A 12,891-nucleotide genomic window follows, 5' to 3' on the forward strand; every position below is an offset into this window, starting at 1 on the left:
AGTTTCTATGATAAATAATCCATTGGCCATTTCTGTGGAAGTCTTTTCTCCTGGATCCAGGGCTTTGTTGGCTAGAGGGGCTCTAATTCATTCTTCTTGTCTAATTTGTACTCTTCTATACTCTCTGCAACTTTTATTAGCTTGTATCTGTAACTTTATCTAATATTCGGCACTAACTAATTGCTGAAAGCCAGGGATCCCGTACTAGAGTTCTCTGTTTTCTCTTATTTCATATCATATCTAAACACTGGCCAATTATTGTTTAAACCTGCTTGCAGAGCCTGGTGGCAAATCTGGAGGAGATCCCTAACCCTTACACCCATTAAATAACCAATATGGGTGGGTTCCCTGTGGGCCCAAGGGCCAGTTTCTTGGCCTATGTCTGTGGTGAAGAGAACCTGTAAGAACTTTTCGGGAAAGTTGGTGTCATGTCCTGAATACAGTTTATTCTACATTATGCCATCAGGTGGCTGGTCCCTCAGGGGAAGAGATGCCTCAACATGAGCCTACCAGAGGCACCCCCTTTCTTTATATAAAATAAATCTTTTTCATCTTAAAAACTCAGAGACCACATTTACTCGGACAGGGAGCATGCATTTCTCTTGGCAAGAAGGATATTCATTTACTGAACAAAAGATGTGAGCAGGAGTCAATTGCAAACTCTGTTAATGGATACATATGACCACTTGGGGCCTCTCCTGTCATGGACCCTGGATGCCAGACTGCACTGTGTCTGCCCTAGGCAGAAGGAGAGGGGAAGAGGGGATAAACCGGTGAGAAATGTAAAACCTGGAGCTGGTCCTGAGGGAAAAAGAAACTCACCAAATGACTGCTGAGTATTGAACTCAGGACATCTGGAAGAGCAGTCAGTGTTCTTAACCACTGAGCCATCTCTCCAGCCCCAAAGCTAACACTGTCAACAAGGATGGAGCTAACTGCTAGGCTGGACTCAGATTTTGTTCACGTTGACAAAGAAGTGTTAGCAGGGAGGAGGAGGGAAAACTTCTGAAACACTATATCCTCTACTGGTGACACCTTGGGGAGGTCCTGTGGCCATTTAACATCAAAAGCAGGCCACTCTAAGTTATATTAAGTGGTCTTTAGTCCTAACAACCTGTCCCATGTCAAAAAATTTCGTCAGTCCAAGTCCAAGAACACAGAAAACAAAAGAACAACTAACACAAAGTGTCCTCCTTCGCAGCTGAAGTACACAGACCAGCCTGTCCATGCCACGGACAGGATAACTCAGGCTATCTGCTCCAGCCACTGGCCAGATCAAAGTCCTGTTACTGAGGCTGTCCGAGCCCTCCTTAAGCTTGCACATATGAATCTGACCAAAAGCAGAACACAAAGAAGCTAGATAGAGGAGACATAGACAACTGTGGTACATCGCTCAAGCTGTCACTTCCCCGATTCACCACTCTCCTGTGGGTCCCCCACAAGAGGGGAGTTTACTGGCCAATACACAAAATGTGAGGTACAAATTGAACCACTACCTGAACCACCTGAAATGTCACTCACAGAGGAGGAAATCTATGTAAAGGCAAGAGTTTAGTCATTCCAAAATATCAGGGTCATCCCATTTCAGAGAGAGAAGTCCCTGAGCAGAGTCTACCAGGGAGCTATATACTTGCAATTAGGGTAGAATTCAAACAATTGGGGCAGAATTTGGACAAAGGTAACTATATAGGGTACTATCAGTGGGGAGAGGCAACCTCCAAATTGACTTGCAGTCAGTGGGCTGTTCTGGGACCTTCTGAGGGAGTCGGATGGGGAGTCACAGGAGGCTTTTTCAACAGTCTGGTTTGCAGCTGTTGCAGGAACTACAATAGCTCGACTCCTCCTGGAAGGGAGGGGTCCTTCTGTGCTCAGAGGTTGGTGGTGGAATTTTCCCACTGGCCTCAGCTTGGCCCCATCTCTGACTCTTTCATGGGGACTTTGGATCTGGAAAGCTGTGGGAATGCTGTAAATAGGGCTTACTGGGCCATCCTAGAACAAATGTGGAAGACGTTGTTACGGAAAGTGGTTTAAATCGTGTGACTCTGTCCCAAGCCTTCTGTGAAGAATGTCAATATTTGCCTAGAGACTCTTTGGGGAGGTTTTATGGTAAAGAATGTGGCTACCTTTTGCACTTGTCTGAAGATTCTGCGTGAGACCAAGGTTATGAGAATCAGATAAATTGAATTGAAAAAGGAAGTCTCAGAAACACCACTATGTGTCCCCCATAGTCTCATAGGTTTGAAGAAGCCTCTGGAGGCCTCAGAGTGGAATGTGCAGGTTTGTATAAGCTTGGCCCAGGGAGTGGTACTATTATACGGTACGGCTCTTTGGAGTAGGTATTTCCTTGTTGGGTCAGGTGTTTCGCTGTGGGTCTGGGCTTTAAGACCCTCATCCGAGCTGCCTGAAACTGAGGATTCTGCTAGCAAACATCAGATGAAGATGTAGAACTCTCAGCTCCTACGGCACCATATCTGCTTAGATGCTGCCAGGCTCCCACCTTGATGATAAAGAACTGAAGATCTGAACCTTTAAGCCAGCTCCAATTAAATGCTGTCCTTTATAACATTTGTCTTAGTCATGGTATCTGTTCAGAGCAGCGAAACCCTAACTTAAAACTTCACATAGATGCCTGGAAGTCTAGATAATTAGCATGCAGACCCCATAAATGTGTCCCTACATATCTCAAGAAACACTTTATTCAGGTATGATCCATTGCAACTAGTAAGGAACACGATGAAGGACAAAAGTTCACAGTAGGGGCTGGAGAGATGGCTCATCATTTGAGAATTTGTTTCTCAAAAGACCTGCAGGGCACCTAACAATCCTCTGTCACTTAAGTTCCAGGTGAAACACAGTGACCCATTCTGGCCTTTGGGCAACAGCATGCACAGACCTACAGAAGGCAAAACACTCATAAATATAAAATAAAAACAACGACAACAACAAACAAAAACAAAAGCACCCAAAGGAGGGAAAAACAAAGGAGAAAACTCATAGGGCATCTTTGCCTGGATATTTTGTCCAGCTTTTAAAGAAATCTAGAAACTGAATTGTAATCTATGTGTTCTGCTTGAGTTGAAATCCCAAATGGAACATAGTACATTGTCAAGAACAAAAGTCATCATCCTAATCAAGAAGAACAAGAAAACAACCAACCATAAAAACCCTATCCCCTGAAAGGTCTTGCAATTTATTATCTCCTCTGTGTAGTTACAATTGATATCATGTTTGAAGGAAACCAAAAGCAAGCAATTCTGTTTCATGACTGCTTCTATACTCCCTATAATAATATTGTTTTATTTCCTGTGAGGTACTACAGAACACCTGATGAATATTCCATTAATATGTTCAACACTCTCATCCACAAAAGAGTATATTTTAGTGGTCACTAAATATTTGATAAGGATACAGCATTGATAATTTTTTCATCATGAAGTTGGTATTCAGAGTTGGACACACAATCTACACTGAAAGTACAATTGTCTTTGTATCTCAGTCTGACTGGGAAGTAATTATGATGCCCAATCCCTGTGAGAATGCAGAGATCCATCTCTGCCTGAGAGCTGTGGGATTTCAGATGGTTACATCACACCTCAATAAAGAAGGTTCTTAAGAGTGACGAGTTCGAGATCACTGTTTGATTCACAAGGATACATTCAATTTACTCAAATGTAACAGGACACAAGGATCCAATATCTGCGGTGTAGATGGTCTTGCTGGCCTCCTCACAGAACCTCTTTCCCTCCTCACAGGATGCTTGCAGTTCAGTCTGCTCCCCCAGCAGTTTTCTGTTCTCATTCATCAAAATCCTTACATTCTTCTTCAATTCATTGCATTCATTCAGGAGGTGGAAGTTTCTGATGCTGAATCAAAAACAAATAATGGTAAATCCCAGGCAGTTTCTATTTGCCTGCCACTCCTGCAAGTACAATCATCCCTTCAAGGGCCCCATCCCCAGGCATCTCCAGACTAGAGCCACAGTTTGCATGTTTGCACCAATTAGAGGCAGGTCAAATCCCGAGTCCGCAGTCCACGGGAATCAAAGTACTTCAGAAAATCCTGACACTAGAGGGTATATATACATCAAAGTAGAGGAAATGGTGCATATGGGTGCTTATGTGTTCATGGTATTCTAAAGTCATTGGCAGGTAGAGGGCCAATCCCCTCTGAGGGCTGATAGAAGACTCAGCAGCTATACAATCTTCCCATGTGTTTCTCATGGATCCCAGATCTTTTTTCAAAGTCATAGCTGGACAGAAGTATTTCCCGCCTACTGCTGGGGTCTCCTTTCTGTCAGTGACTCACTGGTAGGAATTGTTCTCTTGTGTGAGCTCCTTGTACTTCTCCATGGCATCACTTATCCAGTTGGTCATCTTATGCATATCCATCGTTCTCATCTCATGTTGGGATTTAAGCATTGGCAATTCAACACTCAGCCTGTGTTAGAACATGGCCCAAGGAACAAATAACTGTCTGAACTCATGATTTCACAATTAGATGAAGTGTAAATAAAAAATAGTCAATAAAAAATTCAAATTCAAGGAATGGGGCTAGGGAAGAAAGTGGAAAACTCAAAGACCACAGCAAAAACACAACAGTGAGACTCAAACCATCACTCTTCCATAGAAAATATTTCTCTGCAAATCAGCATGCATTTGTTTTGAAATAAGTAATCCTTAAAAGGCTGGTGAAGTATGGTCCTATAAAGACCCTCTGTATAGGAGGGGGGAAAGTCTGAGAGCTGCATGTTTGGGAATAACAAGTGCCAAGAATTTATTCCCACAGTGACGTTTTCTAGGTCACAGTAAACCATCCTTGGATAATTAAAAAAAGAAAATAAAGTTCAAAGCAGGAAAATAAATAAATAAATAAATAAATAAATAAATGAAATCAGAGTGTTCTCTGGACTACCTAAGCCCATTTATATAACACAAACTTGCTCCTTCCTATTGGTGCTGGTTAAACTCATTATCCTGGGCATTGGACGGCAGAGCTAGGGGACCAAATGGAGGGAGCCGACCTTCAAGATCTGGCCAGGTCAGCATAAAGGAATTGAACAGTTGTGTAAGAAGTATGAGATGTTTCCTCCAGTCCGTGCCATAGCCTTGGGTCCAACAGAAAGATGTGATGACATTTCTCTTGTTTTGAAAGCAGGGATTCTCAATCCTTGTTACATGACTACCAGAGGCCATAACTACTTTTTGCAGGGAAGAGGATTCATAACACCTCCTCCCCTCAGGAGAGTCCTATGTGCCAGCAAGGTAAACAGAAGGAGCAAAGTGCTCTGTTGATCAATGACGGCCTCCACAGACTCATCACTATCATGACCTGCAAACTGTTCATCAAACAAATCCTCAGACCCAATCAAAGGTCCCAGACTCCCTGATCCTGAGTAAAACACACACAAATACTTTCACATCCATACGTTCATACCAACCCATATACAAACATAATTAGAATGCCAACTTTATCGTGGAGGTGCCATAGAATCAGTGTATAACGACCAAAATCAGAGGAAGAGTGATGACATTCAGGCATTTCATTCACACACTTAGATGCAGCAAGTGTGACCAGGTCCTTCCAGCTGCTGAAAAAATCCAATCCAACTCCAAGGAGCTCAGGGTCAAGTACAAGAGAGGTTGACCCTAAACACACAGCACCTAGCTTCTCTCACAGGCCAGCACCTGCCAAGGCTCCTTAAAGTCCAGGATGAGAGGTGAAACACTTTCTGGATGTCTCTTGGCTTAGCAGAGAGAGCACAAGACAGTCAGTAGGTTACAGGGCATAATGACTACCTGTAGTTCAAACCATCATTGACATAAAGGTCCAGGATTTGAGAAAGTTCATCCCGCTCAGATTTACACTTCTGGATTTCAAGTTTTAGTTCCTCCAAATTCTTTATAGGCTTTTCATGGTTACTGATGAAATTTTCTGATGATGCCTTCCTAATAAACCCTGTAGATAGATAAACACAAGTGAATGTACATATTTGATAGCCCATGGGTAGAAAAGACCATTCTGAGTCTCAAAATGGAGGTTGAGGAAGAGGAAAGGCTGGAGACTTGTTGAATCCCTGAAAGAGAAGAAACGCTATCCTTAATGTGGACTCTTAAGCTATTTCCCTCTTCCCAACCTCCATTGCCATACATAAGCCTCACTCACTATTACATGATCCCTCATACTGAAAGATATAATCTACCTGAGACATAAAGATTAGGGACATTGTCAGCAGATAACAGACGTGGAGCAGGTAAATCCTGGGGTTCACAGCACCATCAAACCCTAATCGTGTGTTCAAGCTTAAAGTGTCTGAGACCTCAATTCATGACTAGGGGGTTCATCCTTCCTTGTTGTTGTCACCACAGACTTAGTAACCTACAGGAATCTAGAGGATGAAGTGCTTCAACTCCCAACCATGAACGGGCACATTGTTATCCTCATAGGGCTTCCTCCTGGCATTCCTTGGCAGTAGAAATTAAAAAGCTCATAGAAAAGAAACTGCAGGCCTGCCAATTCCTGGCTCTCTGTCAAATTAATCATCAGGAGTCTTGACTCTTGGTCTGCCATTGACAAATTCCAAGGCTTCTGCTTGTAAAGCCGACTCCTGAAAGGCTCAGCTCAAACCTGCCTCCTGGAGGAAGTTCCCCAACTCTACCCAGTACTCACTGTGCCTTCCCCAGAATGATTTCATTCTTCCGTACTTACAATACAGAAGGCCAGCATTCTTCTGCCTCGGTCTGGTCTCTCCTTGGTCTCCCCTCTCCTTCTGAACGAGCTTGAGCAGCTGGTGAAACATGCCTGTTTGTGAACCCAAAAGGCACTGAAGGAACCCCACAGGCAGTTGGTGTCACCACAACACTGGTGACATCACAGAAGATTCTAGTGCTCTCTTAGATACAAGAGATTGTCCAAGGAAGAGATTACTGATGACGTCACTCGGAAGTTCTATGGCTCCCTGCTACCCAGCTCTCCCAAAAGCAACCAATTTCTATGGGGCCCTTTTCTGCAGCCTCTCCTGTGACCCAGGGAATATCCTTTGGCAACTTCTCCTCCAGAGTTAGATATTTCTCTCTGCTTCATCGGATGTCATCAATGCTTTTGATGGGGAGAGTTGGTTACAACCCTGAATTGGAGAAGAGATTTTTGTTAGCACCCAAATCCCTAGGTACCATAAATGAGGGAGATTTCTCTTAATAATAAATCTACACCTGAGACAATGCACATACATACAGTCCAATTCCCAAAGTTTCCCTGTTTCCTAGAGGCCAATATATTTCTCCTATACTTTTAATTTTATAAAACCTGAATAATATTTGCTTACTGGGCATTCCTTGATAGCCAGGACTATTTCCACATAAACGTCTATGTATTTCACAAAGTCAATGGTTTATAATCCTACTTTTTGCAATAAAAACTTCCTTTTCTTGGGAATATAGAGGGATTAACTACAGGGCAAATATAAAATCATAAATTTCTGTCCCTTCTTTTACATATTAAGTTGGACATCATCCCTTTCTCAAATATAGCCAGACAATTAATTTGGTCATCAGTGAGCAAAGGTCAACCTGGACTGCGTGTTCCTACATTGTAGCCCGACAGCCATCACTTCTCCAATATTTGTCTTCCTTCATTTCCAAGTCCAGGCACGAGGATATCGGGGGTTGCCCCTTGATACTTTACTCCTAGCAAATATAAGAATCAGCAGGATGGGGAGGGAGTCGAATGGCCTGAGGTCAGGTTAAACCTCAATTTTAGTGGGTCCCTAAGTTCAGGGAAAAGTCCGTTTGGCATTGTCATCTGTGGCTTCTGTGTTCTTCTCCTAGGTGCGCTCAATCTGTGCTATGATGCCTCCTAACCTCACAGACGTAAGAGTGAAAATCACGTCTGTCTTCTCTGGGAAGGGCTCTGCCTCTGAATCCCACCTGGAGTTGGACAACATCGCTATGCAAAACTCAAAAAAGAGGGGTGGAGATGGTGGACGCCTCAAAAGTTTAGGGTCATTTCTTCCAAATAAGGCACACATTTTTCCAATGTAATTTTTCCTTTGTTCTTTCACTCATGGTGGCTGGCTTCTTTCCTGGCCTGAAGTATACTGGAGTCCAATCTTTTAGACGACTGAAGCATCTGTTTTTGAGATGACAGGCCCACCAATGGGCCTGCTGCATACAGGCTCCTATCACCAAGGCAGTTGTTGTTACAGGATCATGGCATGGCGGCAGCAGCACACGATCTCTCAGTCTTCTCTGCTGCAATTGCTAAAAGAATAATAGGGTTGTTTGTTTTTTTAAATATTTTATTGGAAATACCTACAATGCTGGTCAGAGTTGATACATGCCTTTAATCCCATCACCCATAAGGGTTTTTTTCTCTTTTTTTCTCTTCTTTTTTTGCAATTGTTGTTAGAATTCCCATTGTTTTCTTTGGTAATTCCCTCTATTTGCTCTGTACCTAGAATGTTACCCACACTCTTCATGGCCCTATTCTTCATGTTAAAGATTTTACTCTTACCACCCACACCACACATGATCACATTATTTACTTTCAAATAAGAAAAAAAGGCATGAAGAAGAGAGTTAACTCATATGGTCTCAGGTAATCAACACATCAGGAGTTTCAACTAGGCTGCTCTACGTTCCAGCTCACTGGATGCAGGCCTGAGGCCATGGGGTATCTTGGAAAGGAAGAAGCACACACTACCTCACAGCTCTCTCTGCTGGCGACTGCTAGAATTGTGACAGGACCTGTGTTTGTTGGCACACGCCTTAATCCCAGCATTCAAAATTTATTTTAATCGTTGATGTTGTTTTTTGTTTGCTTTTTGTTTTTAATCCCCCCAGCTAATTGCTCTATACCTAGAATATTAAGCTCACGCTCTGGAGGGACCTATTCATGTTAGGCAATGCTTTTATTCTTACTAACCACTCCACAGATGATCCCATTATTTACTTTCAAATAAGAAGACAGTCATAGAGAAGTGAGTTAATCACTATGCTCTCACAGAAGAAACACATCACGAGTATGGAATGGCACCCCAATCTTTTGCATTTGTTATGCCTTTTAAATTTTTTTATTCTTTATTTGTTCTTAGTTACATTCAAATGTTATAGCCTTTCTCTGTTTCACACCCATATCCCCCTACCTCATCCCCCTCACGCTGTTTCTCTGAGGGTGTTCTCCCCCCCACCCAACCCTTCCTGCCACCCTGCCCTGACATTCTCCTACACTGGGGCATAGAGCCTTCGCAGGAACAAGGGCTTCTTCTCTCATTGAAGCCCAACAAGCCACTCCTTTTCTACATATGCTGCTGGAGCCCTGGGTCTGTCCATGTGTTCCATTTGAATGGTGGTTTAGTCTCTTGGAGCTATAGTTGGTTGGTATTATTGTTGTTATGGGGTTGCTAACCCTTTCAGCTCCTTCAATCCTTTCTCTGCCTCCTCCATTGTTCTCAGTTCAATGGTTGACTTCAAACATCCGCCTCTGTATTTGTCATGCTCTGGCAGTGCCTTTCAGAAGACAGCTATATCAGGCTCCTGTCAGCTCGCACTTCTTGGCATCACCAATATTGTCTGGGTCTGGTGGATGTATATAGACTGGATCCCCAGTTAGGGCAGTCCCTGGGTAGCCTTTCCTCCAGTCTCTGCTCCAAACTTCATCTCCATACTTCCTCATGTGAATATTTTTGTTTCCCCTTCTGAGAAGGACTGAAGCTTCCACACTTTGGTCATCCTTCTTGAACTTCATGTGGTCTGTGGATTGCATCTTGGGTAATCTGAGATTTGTGCTAATGTCCACTTATCAGTGAGTGCATACGATGTGTGTTTTCTTGTGATTGGGTTTCCTCACTCAGGATGATATTTTCTAGTTCCTTCCATTGACGTAAAATTTCCATGAAGTCATTGTTCTTAATAGCTGAGTAGTACTCCACTGTGTAGATGTGCCCCATTTTCTGTATCCATTCCTCTGTTGAAGGGCATCTGCGTTTTTCCCAGCTTCTGGCTGTTATGATTACGGCTGCTATGAACTTAGTGGACCATGTGCCTTCATTGTATGTTGGAGCATCTTTTGGTTATATGCCCAGGAGGGGTATACTGGGTGCTCAGGCAGTGCAATGTTCAATTTTTGAAGAAACTCCAGACTGATTTCCAGAGAGGTAATCCAGTTTGCAATCCTACCAACAGTGGAGGAGTGTTCCTCTTTCTCCGCATTCTCACCAGCATCTGCTAACACCTGAGTTTTTGGTCTCAGCCATTCTGACTGGTGTGAGGTGGAATCTCAGGGTTGTTTTGATTTGCATTTCCCTGATGACTGAGGACTTTGAACATAACAGAAAGCATTTTAAGAAATGATGCTACCCTAACTGGTGGTCTGCATGTAGTTGAGTGCCAATTGATCCATTTCTATCTCTTTCTACAAAGTTCAAATCCAAGTGAATCAAAGAAATCCACATAAAACCAAACATGCAGAAGCTAATAGAAGGGAAAGTGTCACAAAGTTCCTAGAACACATTTGCACAGGAGAAAGTTGTCAGAACAGAATACCAAAGGGTCAGGCTCTAAGATCAACAGTAAATGTATGAAATCTCAACAATCTGAAAACTTTCTTTAAAGCAAAGGACACTGCCAATAGGACAAATCAGCAAGCTACAGATTCGGAGAAGAGTTTTACCAACCCTACATGTGAGAGTGTGCCAAAATTAAAAATAAACAAAATACTCAAAAAGGTAAACTCCCAGACAACCAAATAACCCGACTTTTAAACTGGGATAGAGAGCTAAACCAAGAATTCTCAACTGAGGTATCTCAATGCCTGAGAAACTCATCAAGAAATGTTCAACATCCTTAGTTATCAGAAAAAGGAAAATCAAAACGAACCTGAGATCCTTCATTACACCAATCAGAATGGCTAAGATAGAAAACTGAGGCAGCAGCAGAGTGGGCTGGGATGTAGAGAAAGTGGAACACTCCTCCATTGTTGGTGTGATTACTAGCTGTATAGCCACTCTGGATATCAATGTGGAGGATAATGGGAACAATGCAAATAGCTTTACCTGAAGACCCAGCTTTACCACCCACTTCAGCGCATATACTCAAACCTGATCCACATATGACAAGGACGTGTGGATGAATATGTTCATAGCAGCCTTACTCATATTAGTCAAATGCTGGAAACAACCACGATAGACCTCAACTCAACTGAGGAATGAATATAGAAAGTGCGCTCTATTCAAATAGAGGAACAGTACTCGGGTATCAAAGATGAATACACCAAGAACTTTGTAGGCAAAGGGATGGAACTGGAAAATAGTGAAGTAACAGAGATCGAAAAAGACATAACATGGGATGTATTTAGTGACAAATGGATGTTAGCCCAAAAGTTCAGAAGGCCCACTATACAATTCATTGATCACACGAAGGGTAACATGTCAGAAGGCCAAATTGTGGATGCTTGAACCCACTTAGAAGGGGAAGAACATAATCATGGGAGGCAGAAGGATGGAAGGACCTAGGTAGAGGCAGGGAAGGATGGACAAAGGGTGGGGGGAGTAGCAACAATGAAAAGAGACAAGAGAGAAACCCAGAGGAAAAGTGGAATAAATAACAATAAGCATCAGTGGTGGGTGGTGAACTTGGGTAACCCAAATGAAAAATGAAGAAGTCAAAATCTTTTCATTTGCAGATGACGTGATACTATTTTTAAAACTAAAAAATGTATCACCATCTCTCTTTTTTTTTTCCTTTTCTTTTTTTTTCGGAGCTGGGGACCGAACCCAGGGCCTTGGGCTCGCTAGGCAAGCGCTCTGCCGCGGAGCTAAATCCCCAACCCCAATATCACCATCTCTTAAGACTGATAAATACATTCATAAAAGCACAATACAATGGGAACACACAAAATTTCTTAGCCTTCCTTTATGCCAATCCAAATCATACCATGAGAAAATCTGGGAAAAATTCCCCTCATAATCATCTGAAAATATAAAATGAAATAATGTGGATTGAAATACTTAAAATGCAAAGACAAATATGAATTAGTTAGAGGTGATCCTAAATAGAGACAACTTGTCTCTAAAAAATTAAGTTTCTTAAAGCTGAAAATACATTCATTAAAGTAGTAGAATGCAAAATAACACACAAAACTCATTATCTTTCCTGTATACCAAAAACCAACTATGGGAAAGAAATCAGGGAAATATTCTACTCAAAATAGTCTTAAAATATATAACAAAACACCCTGGATAAGCACACTTATAAAGCATACTATTAGTAAGAAGACATATAAAGTACCTTGTCCATATGAAGCCAGACAAGAATTTGTGGATCTAGAAGACAAGGTATGAAGGACTGCGTGTAAATCCCAGTGACTGAGAAAGCAGCCTGGAGCCAGTTGTGTTACTGAGACTTCAGACAGCTTGGCCTTTACACATGTGACACAGCAGACTTCCATGAGCAAATCCTTAGCCTAGAAGATGTAGTTATGGTAGCCAAGAAAAACAAACACAGAACTGTCCCCTTTGCCTGCCTCTTACTACTCTGATGTCCCACATCACAGGAGGGTGAATGGTCTTCCGCATACCCTGAGACACAGCTCACAAGGGACAGCACCTGTCTTCAACAGAGCTTCATCTGAGCCTGCCCTTGGCCTGTGGTGGATGTGCAGGAAGTGAGCTGACAGGTGAAACGTAGCCTGGCTGGGTCTCAAAGTGCAGCTTGAGACTCACCCACTGTGATTGTCAACACTTCCATGTCTCCATTGGGAGGGCAGTGTCACAAGGTCCTCCTACTGTCTTCTCACTCCATTCACATGCTTCGTGTGACACAAGCTCATTCACAGTTCACAGGAGGCAGCATAGCTTCAGAGCCCTCATGTCTGGCCACAGAAGCCAAGAGAAGAATG

At 42.7% G+C, this 12,891-nt stretch overlaps 1 protein-coding gene across 1 annotated transcript; it reads right to left on the reverse strand.

Annotated features, from left to right (window-relative positions):
• Positions 1 to 3,169: 3,169 nt before the first annotated feature.
• LOC148000681 (disks large homolog 5-like) lies at positions 3,170 to 6,871 on the reverse strand. The gene is made up of 4 exons (XM_087586918.1): positions 6,706 to 6,871; positions 5,796 to 5,955; positions 4,306 to 4,437; positions 3,170 to 3,863 (listed from the first exon to the last, which is right to left on the reverse strand). Exons 1-4 carry the CDS (start codon positions 6,794 to 6,796, stop codon positions 3,662 to 3,664), a joined length of 585 nt encoding a protein of 194 aa, XP_087443044.1. The 5' UTR covers positions 6,797 to 6,871; the 3' UTR covers positions 3,170 to 3,661.
• Positions 6,872 to 12,891: the final 6,020 nt, after the last annotated feature.

The sequence above is a fragment of the Rattus norvegicus genome, chromosome 15, assembly GCF_021556685.1.
Source record: "Rattus norvegicus strain SHRSP/BbbUtx chromosome 15, alternate assembly SHRSP_T2T, whole genome shotgun sequence".
In the NCBI taxonomy this organism is placed as follows: domain Eukaryota; kingdom Metazoa; phylum Chordata; class Mammalia; order Rodentia; family Muridae; genus Rattus; species Rattus norvegicus.